The 15504-nt window shown below is 52.8% G+C and overlaps 6 protein-coding genes across 6 annotated transcripts; 1 reads left to right on the top strand and 5 right to left on the bottom strand.

The window, feature by feature from the left end:
* Nucleotides 1–747: 747 nt before the first annotated feature.
* SPSK_01056 (uncharacterized protein) lies at nucleotides 748–2920 on the bottom strand (the record flags this gene model as incomplete). The annotated part of the gene is made up of 3 exons (XM_016727987.1): nucleotides 748–1357; nucleotides 1581–2431; nucleotides 2486–2920. The coding sequence occupies 3 exons, from the start codon at nucleotides 2918–2920 to the stop codon at nucleotides 748–750; spliced, it is 1896 nt and encodes a 631-aa protein (XP_016584044.1).
* Nucleotides 2921–4791: 1871 nt separating this feature from the next.
* SPSK_01308 (uncharacterized protein) lies at nucleotides 4792–5148 on the top strand (the record flags this gene model as incomplete). Its single annotated transcript, XM_016728238.1, has 1 exon — nucleotides 4792–5148. The coding sequence occupies one exon, from the start codon at nucleotides 4792–4794 to the stop codon at nucleotides 5146–5148; it is 357 nt and encodes a 118-aa protein (XP_016584043.1).
* Nucleotides 5149–6177: 1029 nt separating this feature from the next.
* Nucleotides 6178–6543, bottom strand: SPSK_01304 (uncharacterized protein; the record flags this gene model as incomplete). Its single annotated transcript, XM_016728234.1, has 1 exon — nucleotides 6178–6543. One exon carries the CDS (start codon nucleotides 6541–6543, stop codon nucleotides 6178–6180), a length of 366 nt encoding a protein of 121 aa, XP_016584042.1.
* A 2298-nt stretch (nucleotides 6544–8841) lies between these two features.
* Nucleotides 8842–9176, bottom strand: SPSK_01313 (uncharacterized protein; the record flags this gene model as incomplete). Its single annotated transcript, XM_016728243.1, has 2 exons — nucleotides 8842–9099; nucleotides 9165–9176. 2 exons carry the CDS (start codon nucleotides 9174–9176, stop codon nucleotides 8842–8844), a joined length of 270 nt encoding a protein of 89 aa, XP_016584041.1.
* A 2241-nt stretch (nucleotides 9177–11417) lies between these two features.
* SPSK_01331 (uncharacterized protein) lies at nucleotides 11418–11671 on the bottom strand (the record flags this gene model as incomplete). Its single annotated transcript, XM_016728258.1, has 2 exons — nucleotides 11418–11520; nucleotides 11550–11671. The coding sequence occupies 2 exons, from the start codon at nucleotides 11669–11671 to the stop codon at nucleotides 11418–11420; spliced, it is 225 nt and encodes a 74-aa protein (XP_016584040.1).
* A 2705-nt stretch (nucleotides 11672–14376) lies between these two features.
* On the bottom strand, nucleotides 14377–15324 carry SPSK_01232 (uncharacterized protein; the record flags this gene model as incomplete). The annotated part of the gene is made up of 1 exon (XM_016728163.1): nucleotides 14377–15324. One exon carries the CDS (start codon nucleotides 15322–15324, stop codon nucleotides 14377–14379), a length of 948 nt encoding a protein of 315 aa, XP_016584039.1.
* Between the last annotated feature and the right edge of the window lie 180 nt (nucleotides 15325–15504).

Here is a 15504-nt window from a genome sequence, read left to right as displayed (position 1 = left end):
AAAAATGCTAGAAATTGAATAACGTGTAAACGTGGACACGGTGATATTAAAGTAAAAGTAAAAATAAAAATAAAAATAATGCAGGGTCATACTCCGCCAAATGAACTGGAAAGTAAAAAGTAAACCTCAAAGGGGTGGTATCATATTGAGCACAAGATTTTCGCAATGCCATTCGTTGGACTGCATTTGTCCAAATCCCATTCGTCAAGGCACATAGTGCTCTTTGCATGACAAAAAGACAAACACGTGGTGAGCAAGAAGAAGTATTAGAGAAAATATAAGGGGGGCATGGTAATATGCCATGTCCATGGCATGGACTGGAATCGCACATACTGTGAAGATTGAAATGCAAAAAAGTGCGAGATGCAAGAATTCGAGTACGAATGTGAGTAGAGGTGAGGCTCGCACACATAAGCAGACCAAGAGCGCAAAGTTCGAATAAAACAACACCCACCATGGTGCGATGCAGTCTCAGTCAAGGCTTTTGGTGCACCTTCATCTTCCCCAGTTGACTGATCCCATCATATCCTGCTGTCCATCTCCCGTAGAATTGCACAACTTGTAATCTTGAGAGAACGTGAAAATAAAACAACGAGACAGTATTACTCATCAAACATAAAATGGGGAGATATTAAGTCGCCAATGCATATGAAAATGAACACAGGAAATGCAGCAAAGAAAAAAAAATCCTATGCGTATGCACACTTTAAAAAGGTAGGAAACTTTGACCTGGCCTCTGGTTCGTTGTTATCGAAACGCGTTGCGGTACGGACTTTCGCACTTGACTTCCCGCACGCCTTCAGGCAACAGCCGCATCCACTCGATCCAACCGGGCTTGTCGACCGCGCCATCGACGAGTCGGAGCGTGAGGTTCAACTGTGTCCCCGGTGTTGTTGCTTCAGGGCTCGTTGGTAGCGGCTTTCGCGAAGGCGCCAAGAGAATTGACGGAAGCCGAGCATCCGACGTGATTAGGATGTGGAGCGGCGCAGGGAAGCTCGTGAGACGCTCCTTGTCGGGGTTTCGGTCCTCAATGATCCGTGGGTAGTTTGACATGAGCCGTACGTGGAGTTCCGCGGCTGAGAAAGCAGACAGGGGGCCGCGAAACTTTTGATTGAGGCGTGTGCTGAGTTCGTCGATGAGTGCACGTGTAAAGGCGACACGTCCGAGCGCCCGCTTTGGGTCTTCGCCAGCAGAAGCGGCAACCAGTTCAAAGACACCTTCTCGCCTTGCCATTTTAGAGCAGGGATAGAAGGCTGCGTCCATAATCATCAACGTGTCCGACGTTGCGTCCTCGAGAACTTGTTGGATACCGCTCCATCGGATGGTCGTCGTCTGAGTCGAACCTTTTTCCATGGAACTATAAACATCAAAATAATGTTAGGAAACTGCCATCTTGAGTGTCGAGCAACTTCGGACTATAAATGTGGGATATAATAATAAAAATGAATAAAAATGATGTTGCGTAGGGCTCGGCAAGTATAAAAATGAAGAGAAGGGAAAAAAACAATAAAATAAAAACTAGACCAAAAAAACAAAACACTTGCCTCGAAAGAACCATCTCACGCTCTACATCCAGGTACGTGTGACCGACATAGTAGACAATTTTGAGCGTATCGCGTGAGTCGCGGTTGTTTATAAATTGTGACGCCGTGTGCAAAAGCCAGCGGTACGGGCTCTGTGCCCCCACGGGAATCGCTTTGATGTCCACCGAATAATTGTACTTCTTTTCGAACAGTTCCGCCAAGTCGTCAATAGCGTCCCGGACCTCATAATCGGTGTCGTTCGACCACACCAGGATCATGACTTGAACAGCATCGTAGCGTGTGCGGCTGGGGTTCGTGCTGTTGATAATGCGTGCTGCGGCGTTTTGGAGATCACCCGAGAGGCTCTCGATACCCGGCAGAGCGGCCGAAGCGAGCTTCTCGAGACTGCGACCTGACGGACCCGAAGGCAGTGGGGTTCGTAGGCGTGCCTCGGTTCCGACAGACAGCCGGCGCGAAATGGGCGGCGGTAATGGGATGGGATGCGGCTTTGCTTGTGCCTGGAGAAGGGTGCGAGAATGCGGTGGCTGGTGCTGTGCGTTTCGCTGCTGTGGCAATTGTGACAGTGGTGGCGACTGGTGCTGCTGTTCGGCCATTCGGTGCGGTGTCGTTGGGGTTGGCGTGGTGTCGATCTCCATGTCCTGCGCGTCAGACTGCCCAAAGGACACTCGGCCACCTCGTGCCGGACTGATGGGTCGGCCAGCCAGGGGACTGTATTCTTGCGTCGGGCTGTGCGATTTGTACTTTCGTACTGCGTCTTCCCAGGTCATGTTGTGATGATTCGGGTGGCACTGTTTTCGGAAAATCAATATAACGTAAGCATCTATAGCCTGCATCCTCTTCTTTTCGGAAGCTGCCACTTTCGTACCGCCGCCTCCCAAGAGAGAAAGCTGGAAATAGCCAAATATAAAATAATCAAATTCAAAACCACAAGAAATACGTACAGCAACTCGTCGGCGCCGGCAGTCGATGCAGGCACCAAGCTTGCGGATCAAGGCCGCCTTTTCTCTTTGTGACGCAGAAAGGGGGCCGGTGCGTCGGCGACTGGGCCGCCGAATGCCTTCGAGGTCGGAGCCGTCCTTGACAGAGAAGATGGCCTGTGCGGCAAATGTAGGCGAGACCTCGTCCCCTGCGATGTATGGCTGCGCGTCACCGGTGGACTCGGCCACTGTGGCCGCGGCAGCGCTTCCACTCGTCACCGTTGTGACAGTCGGAGAGGTAGATGTCGTCGCGTCCAGCCGCATGTGTGGCGAGGAGGGTGTTGAAGGCGTGCGGCCCTGGTCGGTGGCTGCGGATCCGGCCGACATTGGTCTTTGCTGGGTTTGGCGTGAGTCGTCTCGGAAAGGGGGTGCTTCGAGAAGGCTAGGCGCAGGATGCATTCTATGGCGTGTAAAGGATCCGAACTGTCGTTGGAACGCAAGTCTCTGCTTCGCTTGACTATGCCTGCGGTAGAGAATGGATGTGAAGACAGATAATGAAGGGTTTAAATAGAGGCGTATACGCTTGTAACGTTGGTTGAATTCATGATAAGGACGTGAACCTCTTTGGTAACGAGTTGAGTGGGATGGTAAGATCGTGTGTCAGCACTCCATGGGGACGGAGGTCGAGGGTTGATCCAGATGCGATGTAAATGTGAGATGAAGTTGATGACCAGGCCGAGAGCAAGCTGAGAGACGCACAGCAGCACCGAGGCTTGTGGGCTCGATTTATGTATCGACGATGGATTTGGAAAAACAAACAAGACCGAACGAGGTCAGAGCATCGACGAGGGAGAAAACAAAAGAGGACCTGGAAAACGAAGAAAAGAAATATACAGTGGTCCAGAGGTAGAGTCGTCCAGAGGTAGTACTGCCAGAGTATCGGCGTTCGATGCAGTCCACCACGGAAAGAAGCAGTGACAAGTAGAGTTGCTCACCAAAGAATGGCCGCAACGGATGTTGGGTTGAGATCGAAGACGGACCATGCGGAGACAAGGAAGAGTCGGATGGGAGGAAAAGACTCTCGCCACAGGAAAGATGGCAAGGATGGTCGATGGGTATGTGAAAAATAACGAAGCAGGTGAACAAGCCTTATGCTCCAATAGGCGCAGAAAGAGCGAGCCTAGAGGAGAGGCGTGCGTACGCAGTATAACGGCGCACAAAAAAAAAAAAAGAAGTAGGCAAAGAGAAGACAGCAGGAGAAGAGACGTAGGGAAGGACAGATCGTTTGTCCAAGCACGATGCAGTGCTGTTGCAGCAGCCGCCGTTGCAGGTTGCAGCCACTGTTATTCACTCGTTCGTGTTGTCGCTATCACCGGTAGTGGTCGCCCTTGCAATGCCACCACCTGTGTAGGCGTAGTCTAGGTGCTGAAGGGAGACTGTGATTTGCTGACGCAGGTGCCGTTGTTGGACTTTGTAATTACTGTGGCTGGCAGAGTGGTATTTCTGCTCACACGGAGCGGTTCGTTGCGGGTGGCAGCAAGGCACCGGGGAGGGGGGGGTAACAAAGGCCAAAAGGAGTGTGAGTGGTGAGTATGTGAGTCGGGCAGCGGTGGTGAATGCAGATGGAACGAAAAAGTGAATGAGCAGGCAAACCAAGAAATGCCTTGGATAGTGCCGATAGACGGAGTGGCGGAAACGAATATGTTGTCTGTGTTTATGTAGCGATTTTCAAAGGCGTCGCCCTGGACTTTTTCTCGACACTCGGGCTGTTGCGTTCTTTTGATATTTACCTTGGGCTCCTAGAGCATCTTTGCAGTTCCGCGTGAAGGCGATTTATAGTTCGCCGGGTTCCTTTTTTTGGTTAAGACCGCGGCCGATTTGACGTCTTGTAGATTTGTCGTCTCTGAACTGTCTCCTACTTTTGCCGCTCAGTTGTACGGTCTGGCGATATAGATGGTGTGGAACAGAGAAGAACAGGGCGCGTAGAGAGAGTCGCAGGAAGATGGGGAGGGAGGAAAAGCGGCAACGGTTCGGCGAGAAAGAAGCGGAAACGAGAAAGAAAAGGAATACGAGGATGAACTTATGTCTTCAGAAGAGGCGTTTCATAACAAAATTTGTATCGACTTGACTGGCATTTGTCCCGGGTTATTCGTTGTTGCTGTTGTTGTTGTTCTTGTTGCTGATGTTTTCTTTTTTTGGGCGAGATATACCAAGACGTTCGTTGAGCGAGTGGGAAGAAAAGGTGGCCAGGAGACAGTCGAGTCAGTTGGCGTTGGCTGCACTCTCGCGGGCTTATCCCAGGAGCCTTCCGCCGTCAAGCTTGGATATTAATGTTGATGCTGCCCGAGTATCAGCTCCTTTTGAGAGCTGGCACGACAAAACGACAGCTGGTGCAGATGACAGCCAACCACGCTGGGAGAGACTGCGAGCGCGAAATTTCAGACTCGAAGAGGAGGGGGGACGGCAGCCAAAGTGAGCCTGCAGCCCAAGGGGGGAAACGGAGGACGGTAGCTGTCTGGTTTTCCACCACACGGATCATTCGTGGGGGGACAAAACAGGCCCTGGTGAAAACGGAACCTGGCGAAGCGAGAGAGAAAGTCAAGAAGACGATAAACTACGCCAAGGCGAGGGTAAAAAAAGCAGGAACTGATAGAGAGGCGTCAAGCCGAGGGAGTGTGAGGTTGTAGATCTGCTAAACGAACGTGTATTGACAAAAGAAGGAGGCCAGCGACGAAGGGAGAAACGTGGACCTCAAAGGTCAAAGGCGCTTTGAGGATAGTTGGTCACTCCGTGCATCTATGCCAGAAGGTTGCGTCGAACTTCAGCTCTCTGTTGTCAGAGGCCTGCAGTAAAGAAGTGAAGAGAGAGGGGGTGTTGATGCTGACAATAAACAGACCTGGGATGGGAACAGGTGAAGGAAAAAGGACGAGGGAAAATGGCGGTTAACAGATTGTAGGTACAACATACATGAGAAGGCAAGGCTAGCGTGCTCCACGGAAGGGAGACCAGACGACTCCGAAGTAGGCATGTCTGCGTGTGGACGGTGTAAGTGGGTGGGAGGGAGTGTAGGTTGTGGGTTGTGGGTGTGGGAGTGGGTGTGGGTGAGGGTGAAGTGGTAATAGAGGTGTTTGCGTAGTGGGCGGGAGCGACGTGCTGGCGAATGTGGAGGTCTCGAATGCACGGAGTATTGACGGGGTAATAATCATCATCACCCACACAAGACACGAGGGCAGCTCCTGCCGCCGTCCCCCCATGTATCGACCTATCGGAAAGAGAATGAGCGTATCGAGGGCAGGTACGAGTGGTGTAGCGTTGTGGACGCTAGGCCAGGTCCATCAAGCAGGTGAACGGAGAAGCACGGTTAACGATGTTCTGGAGCAGCTTCCCTCTAGTCTAAGTGGATGGCGCTGTCGCTATTGCCTATTTGCGTCGTGCTGCCCTGGGTTGCGCATGTGTTTATCACAAGGAAGGCGAGGAAGATGAGGAAGATGAGGAAGATGAGGAAGGTACGGTGGGCCGGCAAACAGTAGGAACAGGAAGGCGGAGGCCAGACCTAGCGGGACTGCATACAAAAGTGATACTTGCAGAGGAAAGTACAAAACTGTGACCATCAGATACTGGCAAGCGTCAAGGCGATCAAGGCAGGGAGGGCGGGCTGAAAGAAGAGGGGGTCCGCTGTGTGTATTGTGTATTGTGTAGTCTGTATTGTGCGCGGGCTACGAACTGCTAGGACCTGCGGGTCGCGGGACACCGAAACCAGGCGAAGGAGGTGCCATATTGCAAGGGCGAGCACGGGGTAAGGGGAGGGGAATTGCCAACCGGACTGGTGTTGCGCAACTGAGGAAGGCACGGCTGACAGTATCAGAATCTACTTCGTACTTCGGCACAGCAGGTGCGGACGAGTTTACCGAGGGGTCGTGCAAAGCCAAAAAGGCAAGAGCAAGAAAGGAAAGCAGCGACCCGGCACCTTCCCTTCTGCGTATAATGCGCCGGTGGTCTGCAATGGGTCCTGTTCTCGTCATCTCTCCCCGTCGGTGAAAGAGGCGAGGTGCGGGCAGCCGACCGAGTAGCGCCAACGCCATTCCGCGGGAAAACTGGAGACGCCTGCGGTTACTTGTTACGAGAAGTGGAAATAATGTGGATTGTCGAGCAAAGAAACGACAAGGTGAACGGAACCGGGGCTCGCGGGGCTTGTGAAAGTGGGCTTCTTTGGCTCGACGGGGTAAACATGAGCGATGCTGAGGAAAGAGGGACCGACAACCGACCGGTGCTGGGAATAACATAGGAAACAAGTGAGAAATGGGAAATACGATAGTGGGAGCTAAATTAGCTCGTTCCTACCTAAACAGCGCTGTAATACCGTGTAGACCTCTGTCTTCAACTGAGCAGTGAGAAAACTGAGGCTGCAACGGGAATCGAGTATCGAGGCATCGTTTCGCTGCACCTCGGCTCGATGTTGCAGCGAATCCATTTCTTGTCCCCTCGTTTGTGTCCGCCCTGGTGGTGCTGCCGGTGCATGTACACTTGTAACGGAGCGTGTGCTCTTGGCCTTGATCTACCCGGGAAAAATGACGAGAAAAAAAGGACATTCATCGAGGTGTGTACAGAGAAAATTCATCAAAAATGACAGGTAAGGTATACATTAGTTGTTGAGGAGGGGGAAATTCCCGGTTGTCTTGGTCGACCCATGTCCTAACCACCATGATGGGACACCGAGTTCTGTTATGGTCTCGAAGGTGCACTGAGGTACATGCAATGCTATGGAAATCGTCCCTCTTGTTTGGCCCCTCCACTCTGCAAGTCGCAAGACAATATGGTGTTTTCGAGAATGTGGCTAAGTAGGTGGTGGCAGCTTGTGGCTTTGCGGTCATGATCAGAAGCCAAAATCTCGAGAACAAATAAATTACGAAATACGATTAGGATCAGTGGGAACATGACCGGCGCATAAGTTCAGGACCGGAATGGACGTCCGCAATCTGGTGTCGACAGGCTTCTTTACTGCGGGTATGGAGTAATACCTTTTGCAAGAAACACATGAAAGGGGATCTCTGCAACAAAGGTGTAATTACGGAGTCCGGTCAACAATGTTATTCCTGTAGATAGACTTGAAGGACTCAAAAGCCATGCCGCTCAGACAAGAAATTCTATCAAACCTTGCGAATGTTGGCCGTTCCATTCCCTTCCCGCCCCTTCTTGTTCGCCTTCTCCGGCTCTGGACGATTCCTTGCCGCCACAAGCACGTCGACAACCGGGGATCTACGTTTTCCGTACTAGGCGAAAGGCGGGATACGGAATATGGGCAAGGGACAAAAGGAACATTGCACTAACCCGGGGTGTGTGCACGCCCAGCTCGCAGTGTTTCTTTTTCTGGTTACTTTCCAATTTGCTCGTGCGGCAACCAAACAATGTAAGTTTCCTGTGGAGGAAAAGGCCCGTGTCTCACACAGACGTGTGATGTGATGTGGCCCCCCCTGTCCCCTGGTCCTCGACACCGAGTACATCACCGATGCAATTGGCTCAACCGGCACTGGTTTTCTTCTCACCGGGCCAAGCCGCCAGCCTCACCATCTATGTCGTTGTTTGAGCTCCCCTTTCATGTTGTCACTCATCGTCTGCTGTGCAGCACATGTGCCATCGGTCCCTCAAATATGCCCACTGCACTGTTTCGTCCCCTCACTGGCAAAAGGAGAAAGACATTGAGGAAATATCTGCCACAAAGGCTCCCGAGAAAGCAGTCGAATCGCACAGTATCTTTGCTTTGAAGAGAAGGGAGGCCTGGGGTGTACGAGCCGATTTGGGTGTCGCATTGTCCTTCCGACGAAGAAATCGGCCGAGACAAGAGGTGAATGACCCTTGGGTACCATGAATTGTGGCAGCCGAGACGGGAGGTTCGATAACACCAAGCTGGGAGAAAAGGGCGTTGACGGGGGACTTTGCGGGATAGCGGGAGTGGAATTACGACTTCGCGCATTGCATAAGGCGGGCCTCTGGGCCTACTGAGATTTGGGCATGGTTCTGGTTTGGCTGGGCCTAGTTGAGCATTATTCACCTGGACGGCACCTGCTTATATGCCACCGTACAAGAAAAGCCTCAAAGGGCCACGGAGCCAGGCAAGCGCTGTCGTTATACATCCTCCTCGCAAATGTGTTAGCGACTAAGACGAGCATGGCTACGAGGAGAACGGGGAGCCCCGGAAACTGGACACTTTGGGCACAAGTCTTAACACTGCCCTGCACCGGCGGCTCCCACTCCCAACATTCATGAGCAGGTCGAAAAGGGGCTCACCGGGGGCCAGTATACAAGCCAGAGAAAAGTCAATCTCTAACTGGACGGCACGGTCAACGCGATGACACAAGAGCCCAATACGACGTGCTCCGGAATTATTGCATCGGTCCTCCTCTGCTCACGGCGCGCACAGCGCAAATGGCGCACACTGGCACGCATCGTACAGCGGACACTGGCGTCTTGCCTCTGGCTGCGTCGTCCAGGTCTTGGTTCTGCTCTGGCCAGGCCTGCTCTGGTTTGCTGCTGTTTTGTTTCTGCAGCGCTCCCCACACCAGGTACCACGCCCCGGGAGTTTTGATAGGTCTCTTGCGAATAGGAATGCAGCCGATCCCCAGGTTCGTCCTGAAAGGGCCCTGGTGGTGGGCTAATCTGTCACACTGGCGTGGGATGTCGTGCCGCCTGGCGTTGGGGGTCAGACCCGGCCGGTCATTGGTTTTGGACGGGAGGAAGGGGACGTCCCTTGTTTTCCATCGTTTTGGCTTTCCGCCTATTTTTGTCTTTTGTTGTTGGTTGCCACGCGTGCGCGCACGTGCAGAGGATAGCAGGAGACGTGCACGGGTTCGAATGGTGGATGAAAAAGCAACGCAATTAACCCAAGCGAACTGACTGGGCAGCCAGCATGGGATGCGTCAGTTTGTCCCTGTCTTCCGCTTCCTCGGCTTGCTGAAAGAAGGCGGCAATCTGCAATCGCATCTACCATCTCGAAGTACGATGTAGATGATGGTTCGCAGCTTCCGTTTGTGTCCTGCTGCCCTTTTGGACGCTCTCTGTTGTGCTGTTTTGTCGTGTGCCCCGTTCTTTCCTACAGTAAAGCACTCCTGCCCAATCCGCACGACGTACACAAGTCCTTTTTGTGCTATTGCACATGTTGAACCTGGTCAGGAAACTGCAATCCACAAGATCAGTGCCCAAAGAGGGTCATCAAGGCAGGAACGGGCGACTCACGCCACGACAATACACAGACGGCAGGTGCAATAGACAGACATCAGGCTCTATGCAAGTTCGTCCCCCTTTTTTGTTTTTCTTCGGGGGGAGGGTGGCATTCCCCTAGGCTTCTTTGACTTTCAACTTCACAAGTCTCTCCATCGTCGCCATTCTTCCGGTCATCTTTCCACGGCACGCGCTGCTCACAGCTTCATCCGTCCACCTGCAGCCGAACATTGTTACGCCACCAGCTCTTTGCAGCCTTTGCACCCACACGCGCCGCCAATCCTTGCCGCCCGCTGTGTTGTTTTGTTGTTCATTGTCCTGCAACTCGTCTGCACTCGTCCGCCTCACTTCTGTGCTTGTTGTCCTGCAATCTTTTTCTGCAACACAACGCCATCCACCGCGCCCCGCTTGCCGAATCTTGATTCGCTTTTCTCTATGCTTGGCCAGCTGTTGAGCCGGCTGCCAACCGCTGGTTCTCGTTTACTCCGTCCTTCCCCCCTGCTTTTCTATTTTCACTTTGACTTTGCACTGGAAGTGTGTCACAATGGCACGAGTTTGTGGCACGACAGCGGGCATTTCATCGCTCACCTCTCCACCTCTCCAACGCGCGCCGCCCCGCCCACCCACCTTACCACGCTTCACCGTGCGATAGGTCCCCATGCAAAGCAAGCTAAACGAACAGTTCTCGATCAGGATCAGCAAGTACCAAGACGCTATCGCGGTGTGCTTCGGGAAGTCCACTCCGCAAAGCTCAAGTTCCGCCCGCCCCGACACGACACACGGAGGACTTCACTATTGTGGCTTAGGTTTGGGTGCATGACGGGCATCTTAGCATCATATTGTTCGCTCTCTCGTCTTCCAGTTTCCCTCTGGCTGTCATATTTTCTCATACCTTGACACTCTGGATTGTTTATCGCCCACCCGGGAAAAGGGCCGCAATTTGACAACACACATGGACTCGGACGTGCCGCGACGGGAACTGTTTCGAGAATCACAAACGACGAAAGATGGATGAGCGCGGAAGGACCCTTTGACGATCCACACGCTCAATCGAATATTGACTCTCCCTGAAGAACCGTCGAGCCCAGGCCAGTGCATGACTGTTCCTTGAGCTGTATAGCTCCCTGTGGAGACACTTTCCAGCACAAGTTAATTTTCCGTCCACAACCGCATCCATTCTCTTGTAGGAGTGCACACCCCTGGCCGACCGAGAAAAGACCTGCATATTTGTGTTTGGCAAGCCGCAATCTGCGGTCTGCATATCGACCCTCCTGTCGCGCGCGCTTTTGTTGTTTTGCGATGCAGTTCTTGCGTTTTGCTGTCTCGTGCAGTTTTCTCTGTCTCCACCCAGCAATTCTGTCACATTTCTGCTCATTTATTTTTGAGCCACCGAACGCACAGGACACACTGAGCTGCAGCAACATGCAGCAACCTGCATGAAGCTCTCTCAGAATGCCAAACACCCTTTGCCTATTCACGGATGATTCTGCCGCAGTACCCGCCATGAATTTTTTTAACATGTTGACCAGATGTCTTTTATCCCCTGTTTTGACTTTTTTTTCTTTATACACGGCCCAAGTCAACTGCTTGGGCCAGAGCCATGCTCGGTTGGAACGACACGTTTTGTTGCCCACGCTGCAAGAGCTTTCAGGCATCTCAGCTCTAGCTTGTGTTCGCAAGGACTTGCTTCCCCTACTATATTTTATGTTCAAGTTTTTTTTTGTTTCTTTTGTTTCTTTTGTTACGAAGGTGATATATTTTCAAGGTCAGACGCCTCGCCGTTGTAGTCCTCGGTGAAGCTACCGAGCACGAACTCGGCACATGGCTTTCCCAATACGCACTGGCTGTTTCTTGTATCACCTCATTCACGTACGGCGTTTCGCGTGCACTTTCCTGCTTTCGAACTGCTTCCTTTCGATCCCCTACGTCAGTGTTCTCCGTCTTGGCCTTCTCGCCTGTGTTCGTTTTCCATCCCGACTTATTACTTCCGACCATGTGGCAAGTTCTGCCAGCACCTCAAGCGTCGCCCACCATCCTCGGATCTTTTCACTTTGCATGTTTGCTTCGTTTGATACAGGTGGTTTTTTTTTATGAAAAAAGCAAACAAGAGCGGAACTGGTGGCCTACGCTATGGGGTCAAGTCGCCAAATCACAGGAAGCAGTTGCTGATCGCCAACAGAGAAGGCTAGACAGCATAACCGGACAGAGATGTAAGGCCCACATGGATGATGTCTGAGAATGTGGAGAAGGACAATGACCCTGGGATGCTACGTTGCGCAATTCTATCCAGGGTATCTGCGTTTTCCCGTACTCTTTCGTTTAAGCTGCTCATCTCCAGTCCTTCTGCTTATGTTCATCGTTCTTGGGTGTGTGATTGGTGAGCGGTTAACCCGGTTAGATCTCCGTTAGCACGCAGAAGGCATCCGGGAATGATTTGGGGTCAGGTTCTTTTCACCTTTGACACGGCAGGTTTTCGATCTTGTTTTTTGTTTCCCCCCCCCCCCCCCAACTCTGATCTGTCTCCACCGTGGCACGTTTGGACCAGTCAGCGGGACAGGTGGACGATCATTCCGAAGGGATAGAGCGACCTACCCTCGGCGCTACATCATATGAAACCTCACCGGGCTAGGCTAGGTCCAACGACCGGCAGGTTTATGATTTTATTTTACCACCTGGTTTGATGCTGGTTCGGTGGGTTTTTTTGTCGAAGAAAAACCTCGGTGGTACTACGGCTCACTTCAGCCACACCAAACTCCGAAAAGCGGCCAAACTGCCAAACAACCAGGCCCACACACTACGGAACGACCTGTTTTAATATTCCCTCGTCATGTTGCCGATGGATCTTTGTGCCTTTGCGATTACGGGCAGGTGTAAGTTGCCGTGCAGTTTGCCTGGACAGATACGCTGAGAGAAATGGCTTCTAGGTCTTAGAAGCGAAGAGCGAATGTAATTTGCAAACGAGGGAGTTACCGAGGAGTCTGTTGACGTTTGGTTGCATGGAGCCAAAATGCGTCCGTCTGTTTCAGTGCCTTTTCAGTATCCTCTATATTTCGCCAATAGCAATGTTTTACACTTCTGACTTTGCTTTTTCGACCGTCAAGACGGCATGCTGTACAAACGGTACAATGGCACGATACAGCACTTCAGAACACTACGAACATGAAAGGGTTACGGTGTGCCGGGACGATGGGCAAGCAGGTGTACGGCCCTCACAAAGACCCTCAGAGAGTGCCTGAGCCAGGATGACTAGGTACAAGGTCTGTCGGTGCAAGCCATCAACAAGAAATGGAACAGAACAAGGCTATCGACCTGCATCATCGTCTCTTTCGATTGCCGTTTAGTAAGATTACGATACGGTGGCCGACACCTTGTCAGCTTGCGCCCTGTTGGCTGAGATGTATCAAAGACGGTCCGTCAATAGGAAACTCTTGAGCGCCTTCAAATATTCTGTAGAGGTGTACATACCATGCCTCAACAGGCGACAGAAGAGGAGGGGGCAAGCAGATGTGCTGGGATGCTGGAACAAGTGCCAGCACATGCATGCGCTCGCATTTTTTCAGCTTCTTACCTGCAGCATTACTCGTCAATACTCCCGTACAAACAACTATTGTTTTCCCAATAGCAACACGGCCTTCCTTTCTCCGTCCATTTTTGTCTTTGATACGGGCAGGTCCCACTCATAACGACATTCCGCTTTGATGTACCCGTCCCAATACCCAATGGCTTGCTCAAGGCAGTTCGCTTCCTCATTGGCGTGATTGAAGACGAGATGGCGACGTGATTGGGGCAGAGCACATTTGGGAACACTGACAAAAAAAATACGACAGGTCAAACATTTTTGCTCTTTTCGTCACGGCTGTAGTCGGGCTCCAACTGCCACTTCATTCTTGCCTTGTTATTTCTAGAGTTTGTCTATGACCCAATTGTACGAGTTTCCTAGACAGGACGCCTGGACACAATGCCGTTGATTGTGTTTTGCTGCCTGCCGTCCACTTTTGCCCTCTGCAAAGTCTGCCGCTCTTGTTCCACGTTTATCTGCATGTTTGGTAGTCAACCATAGTACCAGATTCTGCACTTGTCCTGGAAGAAGATTTGGCACACCTTCCCTTCCCGGGCAATCCTCGTATGCATGCGAAGAGCTGGTTACTGGGCATACAGTTTGCATGCATGCTGGCAGAGTTCGTGGCCACCGGGCGTTGGATAGCATCCAGAAAAACAAAGTCTTGCTCTGCAGCGGGAAGTCGGACTGAGGCATGGCAGTTGACAAACCCAGGCTCAAGCAAGGAGAATAAGGGTGGATGCCGCAACGAAAGCCGCATGGAATATAGCACTGCGTCAGTTAATTTACTCCTTGACTGCCCCGAAGACGGGGAGCGGACGGATAAGAAACGGACGAACGGGAGCTAGGCCGAGTGAGATGCTGGTACACTAGGCAACATCTCTCATCTTCGTCGACATTCGGTATGAGCCGTGTAAAGACCATGACCATGCTCGTTTCCCGTTTCGTCGAAAAGGACAGCTCGTTCCCGCACAATGCCTTCCGGATGCACAACATGCAATGTCCAGCGTGGAGAGAAGCGCAGGATGATGCCAATGCGGAGTGGGTATTTGTATTAAGGGCAGTAAACAATATCATACATATTCTTCTTCATTAACGGCATCGACTCGGCGAATGCTCTCATTTCCAACGAGCGCTGCGGCTACTTCTTGACGTCGTTGACATCCACGTCCTCGCCGACGGAGAACCGAACCGCGGCCATAACCAGCTCCTTCCAGACCTGAAGCTCCCGCTCGTCCCGCGGGACATAGACAATCAGGTAGGTCGGTGGGATGCGGGCGGCCGGGCTGCCGGCCATCAGATGGCGCTCGCCCCAACCGGCCTTGACGACCCAATAGGCATCGCCGAAGCTGAACTGCATGTGCGAGCTCGCCTCGGGGTGGGCGTGGCAGATCTCGACGGGAGCCCGGGGAAATTTGACCTTTTCCTTGTCCGTTTTGTCGCCCTTGGTAGACGTCTGGTCCTGGTCCTGGTCCCGATTCTGGTTTTTGGGTTTGGTCGGATCGGGGTCCGACCACTTGGCGCCCAGTATCACGGCGTCCTTGGCCCACAGCGCAGGTGTCTCGTTCCCCTCGAGCGCCGACGGCCGGATCTCAAGCAGGTCCGGATTCGCCGCCGCTACGGCCTCGAGGAACGCCTCCTGGGCTGCGCGCGTCGCGGCTGGATCGCTCGCGATATCGGTTGTCTGCCGCTGGGGCGCCGTGTAGCCCGGAATGGTGGGCCGCGGCCCCTGGCGTGCGGGCAGGGTCGTGTCGATGTCCAGGTACGACTTTTGGGCGCGCGCGCTGCCGCCGTAGCGAGCAATGACGGCCGGCGACGGTTTCTCAAAGTCGCTGGTGCTGCGGGGATCGCGGAGGGCAAAGAGTTGGCCCATGCCTTGGTAGAGCCATCCCCAGACGTTGTGGGAGATGCCGCCGGGCCCGAGCGCAAGGTAGCCGCGGTAGGAGCGGTAGGCCGGGGGCAGCAGCAACAGCACGCCGACAAGGGACGCAGAAGCGGCAGCGAAGAGCTTCGGGCGAGTGTGGCCAAACGTGGCGAGGCGGTAAAAGGCGTCCTCAAGCGGATCGCCAATGGCCGACGGGAGCGGCATAGTGGAGACGGCAAGGGGAGACGGCAGGGGGAGACGATGAGCTGCAAAGGGGAGGAGGGACTCGAGAGATTCCGTATGCATCAAAGTCAAAGCGACGGGCTTCTCGTTGTTTTATGAAAAGCTTAAATTCTCTGGCTGTTCGGTCCGGTCGATAAGTAGGCTGCGCGATGTGGTGCGGGT

The sequence above is a fragment of the Sporothrix schenckii genome (genome assembly GCF_000961545.1).
Source record: "Sporothrix schenckii 1099-18 chromosome Unknown Cont48, whole genome shotgun sequence".
Classification (NCBI taxonomy): Eukaryota; Fungi; Ascomycota; class Sordariomycetes; order Ophiostomatales; family Ophiostomataceae; genus Sporothrix; species Sporothrix schenckii.
Note: the sequence above shows the minus strand (reverse complement) of the source record. Positions and strands in the feature narration are given on the sequence as shown.